This window comes from Rhipicephalus microplus, chromosome 6 (assembly GCF_043290135.1).
Source record: "Rhipicephalus microplus isolate Deutch F79 chromosome 6, USDA_Rmic, whole genome shotgun sequence".
Taxonomy (NCBI): domain Eukaryota; kingdom Metazoa; phylum Arthropoda; class Arachnida; order Ixodida; family Ixodidae; genus Rhipicephalus; species Rhipicephalus microplus.
In genome coordinates this window covers 10536983-10551075 of record NC_134705.1, presented here as the reverse complement: position 1 = coordinate 10551075, position 14093 = coordinate 10536983, and the positions used below count along the sequence as shown (strand labels likewise).

The following is a 14093-nucleotide window of genomic DNA, read 5'->3' as shown; positions in this document are numbered from 1 at the left end:
GCACTGCTTTGTACGTTTTGCTTCAAGATACGTGTTCAAGTTTAACTCAACGGCCAAGGAGTAGCCGGCGCCATAATGGTGCGCCGACATCTCCTTACATATCATATCAATAAGAAAAAAAGATGCGCGCCAATGCCCATCTATTGTATTCCCTTCTCACGTGCCCCAATACCAAACTGCGCGTGCCATTTCTGTGGTGCAAGTGTGTTTAAGTAGTCGCAGTTTCATCTTTCACAATCATGAGGGTTCCCATATTGAAAGTATTCCTTCCCCGAACTGGTGGCAGGGACGCACGATGCGAAATTACAAAATGATCGCGCTTGAAAGCTTCATACAAATGCACTGTCGACCCGCCGAACATAGTCAGTAATCTAAAACAAAGCGGAAATAAACGGTGCGTCCGCTCATTCATTTAAGGTAAGTTTCCCACCACATTCCGAATGGAACGTACCACTCATTTGTGCCTAGCACAGGCGCATTTGTTCTTTCGAAGAGAACACAGTGTTCCGCTACACCGTGTGATTATGTAAACGTCAAGCCGAGCAGTGTCGTTTGCTGGCCGGCCTAGCTATGTTTCTTTCGGCGACGCGCAAACGGAGCACTCGGTGCGAAAACGGGAAATGCCCATACCTCCTGTCGACCGCCTTTCTTTACTGGATTTCGTACTTCTTTGTGCACTATATAAATCACCTGCGTGGTACCCCTGTCATGCGTACGCACAGTTCTTTTTTTTTTTCCTTCACTCGGGCTGTCGATACTTTGCTTTCGGACAATAATTAGCATGCAGTTCGCCGCCACGCTTTACTGCTTCTACAGCTATTGTCACATGCGTCTATATATTTCTCCCCTATCTTTTCTAGCATCAATGCTTCCGCACATTTTTCACCGCGCCACGCACTTTAAGCTACATTCACTCCTCCTACAGTCTCGAAACGGGCCTGCCCTGCGCTCTCAAGAAATAAATGCCCCAATTTCGTAAACAAATTAATGGCGTGGCAGAGAAGGAACTCTGTGCTGTCTGATGAATGTGGCTGTACCCTTCACATCGGGCGGCAGCTATCACCACCTAGCCATAATGCTGACCTAACAAACAGCTACAGTTTTTTTCTCTCTTTAAATAGTGAAGTATAGGACCGCGGTGCTTTGCAGTGAATGGTTTAGTTTTCACTCTTGCCTTGACTTTAGCCACCAATAAGATAACCACCTTCTAGTTAATTCTACCCGCCTAAAGTCTATTTTGCCCTCCCCCGTCTCTAAACCCCGGTGCTTTTGAAAAACTCTGCGCCATCATTCTAAACTATAAGGTGAAGCCCTTTACATAGCATTATCAAGTGTTCGGCAGTTTCCTTCTCTCCGCATGCACTGCATACCGTGTATACCCCTTCATATTTGGCCTGACATGTCGGAGTTGCTCGGGCAAGCGCTGACGCGAGTTTCCTATTCTATCATTCCCCTAGAGCTGAACACACTCGAGTTCATGTTACCTTTTGAGAGAAGCGGCCACCTTCCCCCTGTTTTTTTTTTTTAAATTACCACGCTCCTGGTTTTGTTTTCCCTCCATTACCGTACTTGTGGCACTTTTCTCCGCGCACTCGGTCTTCTCTAATTTACCTGTTCAACCTCCCCGAGCACACACGTCGAGCGCGGCACACCAACGCTCCTGCTAGCGGTGTTCAACAGAGAGAAGAGGATGGATTCGGAGCCGAATCTCTCAGCACAACCCCTATGCCGACGCAGACAATTTGGGTGGCTCTGAGAAGAGCCGTTGATTTGTCGTTGCTCGCTGTGGCCCACGACGCACGCCTACTTGGAGCTGGTGTACTTGGTGACGGCTTTTGTACCCTCGGACACCGCGTGCTTGGCCAGCTCTCCGGGCAGCAGCAGGCGCACCGCGGTCTGGATCTCCCGGCTCGTGATGGTCGAGCGCTTGTTGTAGTGAGCAAGGCGTGACGACTCGGCGGCGATACGCTCGAAGATGTCGTTCACGAAGCTGTTCATGATGGACATGGCCTTGCTGGAGACACCAGTGTCGGGGTGCACCTGCTTCAGCATCTTATAGATGTAGATGGAGAAGCTCTCCTTCCTGCGGCGCTTCTTCTTCTTCTTGTCCGTGGCGCGCACATTCTTCTGCGCCTTGCCGGCATTCTTGACGGCTTTGCCAGACGGTTGGGGAGGCATGATTTCACACAACACGCACGCGAGACCAGAGTCGAATGCGCGTGTCCCCCCGTCTCGCCGCGCTTAAATATGAGCGAGGGGTGTTGACGAGATCAGCACAACGCGCGCGCCCCATTGGTTCGCACGGCTTCTCTCTCTCACACTCTCATCCGTTCCCCGCGAGCGGCGGCGCGCGATGGTGGCAACGGAAACCATTCGAGCACGGCTCTCATCTCAGAAGGCAGCAGCTTTCTTGTTTTCGGCAACCGGCGTCGTACCAAGCGAAAAGCAACACCATGTCCGGACGGGGCAAGGGCGGCAAGGCGAAAGGCAAGAGCAAGACCCGTTCTAGCCGCGCGGGGCTTCAGTTCCCCGTGGGCCGTATTCACCGCCTCCTACGCAAGGGAAACTACGCCGAGCGCGTCGGAGCTGGCGCTCCGGTCTACCTGGCTGCCGTACTCGAGTACCTGGCCGCCGAGGTGCTCGAGCTGGCGGGCAACGCCGCTCGTGACAACAAGAAGACCCGGATCATCCCCCGTCACTTGCAGCTCGCCATCCGCAACGACGAGGAGCTGAACAAACTGCTTTCCGGCGTCACCATCGCGCAGGGCGGTGTGTTGCCCAACATTCAAGCCGTGCTTCTTCCAAAGAAGACGGAGAAGAAGGCGTAAGCGAGCACCCCTTCCGCGCGCTCGCCGCATTCCCCAAACGGTCCTTCTAAGGACCACCCAAACAGGTGACGCGGCCGTGTTTCGCTTCGCAGTCACGATGGCTCTGTTCGTACCCTCAAGCGTGTTTGTTTTTCTATACTTTATATATATTTCCTCGCGACATCAGTTAGCCACAAGTGCGCGACGCCAAATGCTGCAAAGAGACAACCAAATCACGCAGCTCGGCACCGAAAAAGACAGAAAAGAGCATGTAAGCGTTGTCATTTCTCATAAAAAAAAAAAAAGCTCCACACGTAACCGTCTATCCTTACGATGACACCTGAACGGGTCAGCACAGGGACAGAGTAAATTTAATACCTTTGAATAGAAAAACAAACGTAAGGTAAAAAAAAAAAGAGAGAGAGAGAACCCGCCGTTAGCGCATTCCATTTGGTGCTTCTAACACAATTTATTTCGTCTATCTTGCTAGGCAGCGCAGCCACTATTACACAGAACACACAACACAAGCGCTTAACTTCAACTAAACGTTTATTGCAAAAAAAAAAAATTGTCCAGAATATGGCACAAAAACTTGTTCAGCTTCAAAAGAAATGAAAGGAAATGACACGCGATGATTTTCGAGTGTGTTAGTGCACTCTCTATCGCGCTCACGCGGAAAGAACTGTTTTTTGGATGGGGTGATAGAGAATAACAGACAGTAATGTGCGGGACTGGCACGTGTGCTTTTTGTTGTCTACCTTTTACTATTCTTTTTCTCTGTTCACCCCCTTTATAAACTCTGACGTTTGCAATAAAAGTTCAGTTGAAGTTAAGCGCTTGTGTTGTGAGGTCTGTGTAATAGTGGCTGCGCTTCCTAGCGAGATGGATCCTTACCAACTGGCCCGATACAATTGTTTATTTCGTCTCTCGGTAAAACTTCATCACCTCCTACGAGTGCACCCAAAAGTTGCGCCGGGGTCCAGCAGCCCAAGTCACCATGGCGTTACGCAAACAGAAGCCCTCAAAAACACCTTACAAGCGGCGGGCAAAAAGGTAAACACATAAATGAAATTGACACACCACAGGTTCGCAGCACGGCTGCTGCACACACACCGACTGAAGCTAGCCTACCTTTTCTCTGTCTACTCATAATGATACACACTTTTACCTTGAATTTGTCAAAGCTGAGCCATTTCTTCGTAATAACGACGCGCCGACGTTCCGTTCTTCCGCGCGCTAGACAACGGCAGCCACGTACGTACAAAACATGACAGCAAAAGAGGGTGCGGCCGGGGTACCCTCTTTTGGCCTGGAGTGGTCTCGTAGCCAAAGCAGACACGTTGGTGGTCCTGAGAAGGACCGTTTGTTGTTGCTTGCCTGTCGACCGAAGCGCAGGGAGCAGCCCAACTTAGGCGCGCTCACCGCGAATGCGCCGAGCCAGCTGGATGTCCTTTGGCATGATGGTGACGCGCTTAGCGTGGATGGCGCACAGGTTGGTGTCTTCGAAAAGACCAACGAGGTAGGCCTCGCTAGCTTCCTGTAGGGCCATCACGGCAGAACTCTGGAAACGGAGGTCCGTCTTGAAGTCCTGAGCGATTTCCCGCACCAGGCGCTGAAAGGGAAGCTTGCGGATCAGCAGTTCGGTCGACTTCTGGTATCGGCGAATTTCACGCAGGGCCACGGTTCCAGGCCTGTAACGGTGAGGTTTCTTCACCCCGCCTGTGGCAGGGGCACTCTTGCGAGCAGCCTTGGTAGCAAGCTGCTTACGCGGAGCCTTGCCTCCGGTGTTCTTGCGCGCGGTTTGTTTAGTTCGGGCCATGCTGCGTGCGTCCGATCACCTCGACTGACGGAGCGAAACTGCGGAGTGGTTCTTGAGAGAAAGGAAGAGAAAAGTGAGCCCCGTTATTGTCTGCTTCAGTGAGCGACACCGCCACAGAGCTCACAAAGGGATGGGGGTAAGGAGGGATAAAAGGGTAGAGGTAAAAGTATAGGAAAGAGGAAGAAGAAGCAACAACAAACTGAGGGGATAGAAGAGACAGGAAAGATGGAAAAACGGTCACTGGAGTCCGAGGACGGGGTACACTTGCGAGAGATGGTGTCGGCGTCTGTAGATGGCGTAGAGCAGGTCCAGTAGGTCAGAGCTGCGCTGTCACCGAAGACAGCCGGCGACAGGAGATGACGTAGGGCCAGCCCAGTCGGCCAGAGCTACGATGACGCCGAAGGTCGCGAGCGCGCGGAGCGCGCGGGCGCACAACCGGTCGGCACGAAATCCAGGGAGCGTCCGAGCGAAACTGCGCTCCTGCCGGAGATCGGCAAAAGCGGCTTCGCCGCACGACCCATCTCTCTCCCTCCCATTGGCCGAAGCGTGAGAACCCGTCCGCGTGCGAGCGCGGAAGCGTACGCCAGGATGCTGGCTGGCGCTCATTTTCGGGCAACCGTGCAGTTCACGGCTGCAAAGAGGTACACCGAAACGAAACCACTACCGCTGTACAATACAGCCTGCTGCGCATTTCTTTCGCCTTCCAGGCAACACATCAATCGACGCTGTAGCTCGTCGCTTCCCGAAGCGGCGCGACGGAGTGCGAGACGCCACCATTCACGCCAACAGCGCGCATCGCACTAGAGCGCCTCGCATCACCGAGGGCAAATGCGCACTGCCACGCCAAAAAAACTTGCTCCTTGCGTTGTCGCTTATTTGCGACCATTACGTAGATGGGCGAAGACGACGAGAGACCACCGGCAGTGTTGGTATATGCATACACGTCCGCGCAACGACAAGGAGTAAAACGCAACAAAACATTCTAACACAAACACCCCGTACATCCAACTGCCACTGAGCGCGCCTACTTGCTCAATCGCAGACAGTAACGGGACTCAATTTTATCTTTTTTTCCCTCTTAAGAATCACTCATACATACTTGCCAAACTACTAGGTGCGCTCAATGGCGGTTGGATGTACGGGGTGTTTGCGTTCGAATGTTTGGTTTCATTTTTACTCCTATTCCCTCGATATGTCGTCTCACTCTGGCTTCCCTCATCTCTCTTTCTCTACACCTTTATTCCTATCCTTTTAATCCCTCCTCACCCCCCATCCCTTGTGAGCTACCGCTGAGGTGTCGCATCCTGATGCAGACAGTTTCGGGGCTCACCTTCCTCTTCTTTTCCATCTTACACATCAGCAATCCCCCCCCCCCCCACCTCAAAGTGCTAAATATGTGGCACAAAAAGCAGGAAATGGACTCAATGAAAGGGTGAAAAATAATAATCATAATAGAAACGAAGATCAACACGCGCCTCAAAAAGTCCCATTCACTCCTCTTTCACATTTTCACGAGAAAATGAAGGTACACACTTGGAGAACAATTTTTGTTATAGGTAGGCTTGCCTGAGCAGAACCACTGTCGTGCGCCTTGGTTACACATTCGACACGCCTCGTCCTGTGCGGAGGTGGGTGGGAAACCAAGGGTGCACTTGAAAATGCAATGCTCGTGGGTTGGTGTCGCCATCTGACGGCAGGCTCACGCGAGCGCGCCTTGCTTTCGAATTTCCCGCGCTCGAACCTCTCGCGTTTACATCATGGGCTAGTCCCCCCCCCCCCCCCTCGCGTGGGCGGCGAAGCCAGCCTCCCTAGAGTGACCACCTCTGCCGGCGAAATGGAAACACTTGTTGCGTAGCTGTCCGTCCAAGTAAAGCTTTCACAACTGCAGTGTTCGCAGCACCAGTACAGTACATGAGTGCCACTTCTATCAAGTGCAGCTTCCCTCAGCACGCTGCATGGGCAGCGCTTATTGTGTACTTGCTTCTGACTTGCGCAGAAATTCTGTTTAAACATCCCCTTCCACTTTTCTTTCTTTTTTTTTGGATTTTGCAGCTCGGCAGCGCCAGGTGTGAAAAAAAAAATATCAGGCGAGACAATGTACACAATGTGTTCTTGAATGGGGCACTTCTGAGTGCACAGCGGGCGCGGTAAACACGACCAACCTGTCACAATCAATTTTTTCATTTGTAAGTACACATCCGTTCTTCGTGTGGGTGCCCCACGGTAGAACATAGTGCGTTTTTATTTATTTTGACACAACGTGACGCGATCGTGTAGTGGGCATTCCAAAGAAAAAAGCGAGTTCGTGCTTCCTGAGCATAGTCGTGTCTCCAAGAATGCAGTGACCAGGGTAGAACGCTGCGCTCGGCTTCTTCCTTCGCGCGATAAGGTAACTAGGCGACGTTCGCTTGACGGGCCCGTTTTAGCAGCTTGGCTTGCAGGAAGGAGAGGAAGAACTCGCAGATGCGGCGATTGATTCGTGCATGCAGACCCAGGAGAAAGACGACGACGCGAACGAAATGCGGTGAACGTGACAAGTACCCAGCGCGATCAAGCTACTACTACACGAGGTGCTGCTCACCTGAGCGATGACGCAATGATATTGCAAAGAGGGACGGGCGGGTATGGCGAACCGCTGGGATCACACTGCCGAAGCATCAAGTGGGTAGCCCTGAAGAGGGCTGTTGTGTTCTCGTTGGCTGGCTGCAGGCGACGCCGCTGGCTTCTTAGCCTCCGAATCCGTACAGGGTGCGGCCCTGACGCTTGAGGGCGTACACGACGTCCATGGCTGTCACGGTCTTCCTTTTGGCGTGCTCGGTGTAAGTGACGGCATCGCGGATCACGTTCTCGAGGAACACCTTGAGAACGCCGCGAGTTTCCTCGTAGATGAGGCCAGAGATGCGCTTGACACCGCCACGGCGCGCCAGACGACGGATGGCCGGCTTGGTTATGCCCTGGATGTTGTCACGCAACACCTTTCGATGACGCTTGGCGCCACCCTTCCCCAGCCCTTTGCCACCTTTGCCACGGCCAGACATGACGGCTTCCGAAGTTTCTGCTTCTGCTTCGAAACGCGCCCGGAAAGCGAATGCTCCACACGATCGAGTCGCGGTGTCGGCGCCGGCCCGCGAGACTGAGGAGGAAGGCGAACGGCGCACGCCGGTTGGTCGGCGGCCAGCTCGTCTCTCTCCCTCTTTTCTTCGCGAGGAGCGCGTTGGCCGCGCAGGTTGCTGCACTGACTATTTTTCTGCACTACAAGATTGAATATACACGGCAAACATGCTTTCGTTTGTTTGTTTGTTTTTAATTCTTTTCTCGTTACTGTTGCTAAGTTTCTTGCCCATTCATTCACGCACCCTTCACTGCTGCAAAATGGCGTATCAGTCGTATCAGCTGCCCCAGCGGCAAGGAGACATCAAACCGAGTAAGCGACAATTCATGTACGCGTACGTACAAGCCCAGCGGATACAACGCGTTCGCTAAAAAAACGTTTCATCGTGTCCACTGAACATGACACACGCAATATTTGTCAAAACTCACAGCTGCAACAGCTCACCTGTGTGCCGCACGTAAATAAACTGCACACTTAACACTTTGCGACTACTCGTCCCCGGCGTGTGCCCCCTCCCTCTTTTTTTTTTCTTTTCTATGTTCTCGCTTTCTCTCTAATCACATCAATGCCTCATTTGCACGCACGAAACCCGTTTCACGGCGTCACTTTGACGCCATCCTTGTCGCCAAACCAAGGGACTAACACACGCGGTCCGGGCACGGCCTCATGGCCGGGAATTTCTAAACAAAGCGTGCTCGCGTTGTTGTGGACGCCGGCACGTGAAATTCGGCAAAGTAACAGCACCTTTGGCTGGCTACGCGTGTCTCAAATTTTACTGTGGCAGCTCCACTACATATCGCGATACGGCAGTTTCACCGAAGCCACGCAACGCGACCGCGCTCATTTCAGCATTCACGGGGACGGCAGAGAGTGAGAGCGCACCTCCTCTCGGGCGCGCCTCTCCTCCCGTAAACACGGACTGTCAAGCGGTCCGGTCGCAGCGAAGTTTCCCCATCTCCTTGCGGGGTGGTTCAACACCTGCCCGTTTCAAGTGCACGGTTGCACTGTGAGGAACCCTGCAAGGGTCACGCAATTACAGGCAAAACAGCCCTAACTCTAAAGCGCCTTACATAGGACGAGATTGGAGCGTAAAATGCACCCCCCTTTATGCATTCTTTCTTCTTTACAGCGTTGGAAGAGTGTTCGTTCGCTGCATGTTTTACGTATGCGTACTTTCGCTTACATAATACCTTCGGAGGCTGACAACCTGTTAAGTAATCTATCAACGACTATCCGGACGGCATCAGCTGTGCAAAGAAGATTTGCAGTTGGCCTTCCAGAGCCGTCCAGAGCACACAAAGTAGGTCTACACATCGTGGCAACCAATATTTCGAAAAAAGTGAATTGCGTAGTATTATAAAGAATACAACTTTCAGAATGAGCAAAACTGCTTGGTTTGACCAAAGTACAAAGAGGTGCGATTTATACCACATCGATCCATTTATTGAATTAAAAATTACGCTGGCATTAGATAGAATATCGGAAACTCTAATTGACCGATTGAGGCTAGGCACGGCATACACAAAACATTTGTTTTTTTTTTCTTTGCACAGACACGGCAGAGCTGAAAGTCCCGAATGCGAATGCGGATTGATAGATGAAGACGTATGTCACCTTCTCGTAGACTGTCCACATCACGAGACGCCGTCTTAAGTCCGAACAGTTGGCATTAGACCGCAGACCGTTTAACATGAAGAAACTTCTGGGTCCGTGGCCTACTCGAGTTTTACAGTCGCACGCTTTAAAAGCATCAACACGTTCTTTACAAGACAGCGGGATTGCTGATAAGTATTAAGAAATAACGAACTTTCATTTGTAACAAATGTACTTATTATGTACAGTATCACGTGACTCTCATCATGTGTGTGTTGTGAAATGAATGACGTGTCGACAATTATGTACACACGAGCGAATGCATCTTTATACGGACCAGACGTGTGCTCTACTGTTTTGTGCTGGTGGACCGAATATTAACGAGGGACATTATATCAGAGACTTCATTCATTGACTTTCGAACATTTACTTACCATTGTGTTCTGATATGTGCGTATAAGTGTAAGTGTGTCTTTGCATATCTCTGCCCGAGTTTTCTACTTTCCATGCACTGCTTTGTACGTTTTGCTTCAAGATACGTGTTCAAGTTTAACTCAACGGCCAAGGAGTAGCCGGCGCCATAATGGTGCGCCGACATCTCCTTACATATCATATCAATAAGAAAAAAAGATGCGCGCCAATGCCCATCTATTGTATTCCCTTCTCACGTGCCCCAATACCAAACTGCGCGTGCCATTTCTGTGGTGCAAGTGTGTTTAAGTAGTCGCAGTTTCATCTTTCACAATCATGAGGGTTCCCATATTGAAAGTATTCCTTCCCCGAACTGGTGGCAGGGACGCACGATGCGAAATTACAAAATGATCGCGCTTGAAAGCTTCATACAAATGCACTGTCGACCCGCCGAACATAGTCAGTAATCTAAAACAAAGCGGAAATAAACGGTGCGTCCGCTCATTCATTTAAGGTAAGTTTCCCACCACATTCCGAATGGAACGTACCACTCATTTGTGCCTAGCACAGGCGCATTTGTTCTTTCGAAGAGAACACAGTGTTCCGCTACACCGTGTGATTATGTAAACATCAAGCCGAGCAGTGTCGTTTGCTGGCCGGCCTGGCTATGTTTCTTTCGGCGACGCGCAAACGGAGCACTCGGTGCGAAAACGGGAAATGCCCATACCTCCTGTCGACCGCCTTTCTTTACTGGATTTCGTACTTCTTTGTGCACTATATAAATCACCTGCGTGGTACCCCTGTCATGCGTACGCACAGTTCTTTTTTTTTTCCTTCACTCGGGCTGTCGATACTTTGCTTTCGGACAATAATTAGCATGCAGTTCGCCGCCACGCTTTTCTGCTTCTACAGCTATTGTCACATGCGTCTATATATTTCTCCCCTATCTTTTCTTGCATCAATGCTTCCGCACATTTTTCACCGCGCCACGCACTTTAAGCTACATTCACTCCTCCTACAGTCTCGAAACAGGCCTGCCCTGCGCTCTCAAGAAATAAATGCCCCAATTTCGTAAACAAATTAATGGCGTGGCAGAGAAGGAACTCTGCGCTGTCTGATGAATGTGGCTGTACCCTTCACATCGGGCGGCAGCTATCACCACCTAGCCATAATGCTGACCTAACAAACAGCTACAGTTTTTTTCTCTCTTTAAATAGTGAAGTATAGGACCGCGGTGCTTTGCAGTGAATGGTTTAGTTTTCACTCTTGCCTTGACTTTAGCCACCAATAAGATAACCACCTTCTAGTTAATTCTACCCGCCTAAAGTCTATTTTGCCCTCCCCCGTCTCTAAACCCCGGTGCTTTTGAAAAACTCTGCGCCATCATTCTAAACTATAAGGTGAAGCCCTTTACATAGCATTATCAAGTGTTCGACAGTTTCCTTCTCTCCGCATGCACTGCATACCGTGTATACCCCTTCATATTTGGCCTGACATGTCGGAGTTGCTCGGGCAAGCGCTGACGCGAGTTTCCTATTCTATCATTCCCCTAGAGCTGAACACACTCGAGTTCATGTTACCTTTTGAGAGAAGCGGCCACCTTCCCCCTGTTTTTTTTTTAAATTACCACGCTCCTGGTTTTGTTTTCCCTCCATTACCGTACTTGTGGCACTTTTCTCCGCGCACTCGGTCTTCTCTAATTTACCTGTTCAACCTCCCCGAGCACACACGTCGAGCGCGGCACACCAACGCTCCTGCTAGCGGTGTTCAACAGAGAGAAGAGGATGGATTCGGAGCCGAATCTCTCAGCACAACCCCTATGCCGACGCAGACAATTTGGGTGGCTCTGAGAAGAGCCGTTGATTTGTCGTTGCTCGCTGTGGCCCACGACGCACGCCTACTTGGAGCTGGTGTACTTGGTGACGGCTTTTGTACCCTCGGACACCGCGTGCTTGGCCAGCTCTCCGGGCAGCAGCAGGCGCACCGCGGTCTGGATCTCCCGGCTCGTGATGGTCGAGCGCTTGTTGTAGTGAGCAAGGCGTGACTACTCGGCGGCGATACGCTCGAAGATGTCGTTCACGAAGCTGTTCATGATGGACATGGCCTTGCTGGAGACACCAGTGTCGGGGTGCACCTGCTTCAGCACCTTATAGATGTAGATGGAGAAGCTCTCCTTCCTGCGGCGCTTCTTCTTCTTCTTGTCCGTGGCGCGCACATTCTTCTGCGCCTTGCCGGCCTTCTTGACGGCTTTGCCAGACGGTTGGGGAGGCATCATTTCACACAACACGCACGCGAGACCAGAGTCGAATGCGCGTGTCCCCCCCCGTCTCGCCGCGCTTAAATATGAGCGAGGGGTGTTGACGAGATCAGCACAACGCGCGCGCCCCATTGGTTCGCACGGCTTCTCTCTCTCACACTCTCATCCGTTCCCCGCGAGCGGCGGCGCGCGATGGTGGCAACGGAAACCATTCGAGCACGGCTCTCATCTCAGAAGGCAGCAGCTTTCTTCCTCTTTGAGCGGCGTCGTCCTCGTCTGAAGGAGGTGTTGGTTCGTGCGAGTGGGACGAGACCCGCTGTTCGCATGCGGTGACCCGGCGGACTCCTGCACAGGTTTTTCGTCGGTTTTCGCAGGTTTTTGGTGAGGTTTCTTTGTCCTTTTTTCTCCCCCCCCTTCTTTTTTTTTTTTTCAGGTTAGGCTAGCTCCTAACTGACTTGGTAGCCTCGTGGTGGTGGTACCACGATGACTACCAGTCTGCTCTCGCAGATTAGGCCGCGGGTGCACTACGCACGCGTGCCTAAGGGCGTCGGCAGTGCCGACATTTGCAAAGAGCTCGTGAAGCGCTTCACGCTCAGTGAGTTGACGTGTGTTCAGGACTATGGCTTAGGGAAGTTTGAGGTGACATTCGCGAATGACGAGGCGAATCGGCGGTTTTTAGACGATCCAGTCCTCGCCATTCGCGATGCGAGGATCAGGTTTCAGTACCGAGGTGTTCGGGTCAAGGTGGTGCGCGTCATCGGCTTCCCGGCGGACGCGGATAAGCGCATCATAGTACAACTGTTGGCGATGTATGGAAAGGTGTTGGATTTTGCGCGAGAGGAATCACCGCATCTGCCGGGAGTCTGGAGCGGCGTCCTCGTGATCAAAATGGAGATGCACAAGAGTGTCCCCAACCTCCTCGAGGTGAGGGACGTCATCGTCCAGTTTGAGTATGAGGGTGTCGCGCGGGTTTGCCGGCGCTGCTACAGAACCGGACACCACGCGGCGAAGTGCACTGTACCACAGTGTGTGCGCTGTGGGGCTTTTGGTCACGACCAGTGCGCGGTCAAATGCAAGCACTGCGGCGGCGATCATGGCCCCTCACAGTGCAAGGCGCGGACGACTTCGTCGGCCGCCCCGCCTGTAGCTTCTTCTTCTTCCCAGGAGCAGGTGAGCGGCGTTGCGGGGGATCGGGAGGCTGTTCCAGGGGACGCCGAGGGCTCGACCCAGCCACAGCCGGAGCCCATTAGCGAACGGGCTCCAGGAGGGGAAGAGCAGGAGGCGGGGTCGGAATTAGCTGAGGCCCCCACCCTCTCTGCTGCCGCCGAGCCGTCGCCGGCCTCGCCTGCCGGTGCGCCCGGGACCAGCCCTGCTGACGCGCCTGCTGCCGAGGAGACACAGGAACCCATGAGCTGGACGGACGCTGTTCGGGGCAAGAAGCGGCGCGCCAACCGATCACCAGGGCCCTCCAAGGAGAGGCTGGCGGCGGCTCCGAGCGGCGGCCCCGGCAGCCCTAAGGACGACCTCCCGGTTCCGAAGCGAGCCGCAGCGACAGAGTCCGACGAGGAGTCCACCTCGTCGACTGTCACGGACGGTACCACGGGTGAGTTGAACAACAGTTCTTCTTGCCCTAACTGTGGACCAGGCAATTGCGAGTGTTCGTTAATGTCTAACACAGTGTACTCGTCCACGAACGAGGATTCCCTCTCCGAGGGGGACTCTCGTTCGTAGGGTTTATATTAGGTAGCTTTTCAGCAGCTGATACCTTCGAGTATCTGCTGTTTTCTTCTCTTCTGTGATTTTCTTTTCGCTTCTTGCCTATTCTAGAGTCTGTCTTCTCTCCTACCTTTCATCATGGCTTCTTCTCTAACTATTGCTACCTTTAATTGTCGGGGTATTACTAGAGCAGCGAAACAAGCTGAGGTCATTCATTTAGCTCGGTCTCGAAAAATAGACATTCTCCTTTTGCAGGAAACTTTTGTGTCTAAATTGCAACAGATTAAGAACTTTGACAGAACGTTTGGCACCAAATCCTACTGGAATTATGGTGGCGCACATTGCCGGGGAGTTGCTGTCATTTTAATGCCACGATTC

General features: G+C 52.2%; 2 protein-coding genes across 2 annotated transcripts; both read right to left on the bottom strand.

Annotated features, from left to right (window-relative positions):
* Positions 1-1480: 1480 nt before the first annotated feature.
* On the bottom strand, positions 1481-2375 carry LOC142765192 (histone H2B-like). Its single transcript, XM_075865799.1, has one exon. It carries the CDS (start codon positions 2176-2178, stop codon positions 1804-1806), a length of 375 nt encoding a protein of 124 aa, XP_075721914.1. The 5' UTR covers positions 2179-2375; the 3' UTR covers positions 1481-1803.
* Positions 2376-11374: 8999 nt separating this feature from the next.
* LOC142764740 (histone H2B-like) lies at positions 11375-12059 on the bottom strand. The gene has a single exon (XM_075865268.1). It carries the CDS (start codon positions 12015-12017, stop codon positions 11787-11789), a length of 231 nt encoding a protein of 76 aa, XP_075721383.1. The 5' UTR covers positions 12018-12059; the 3' UTR covers positions 11375-11786.
* Between the last annotated feature and the right edge of the window lie 2034 nt (positions 12060-14093).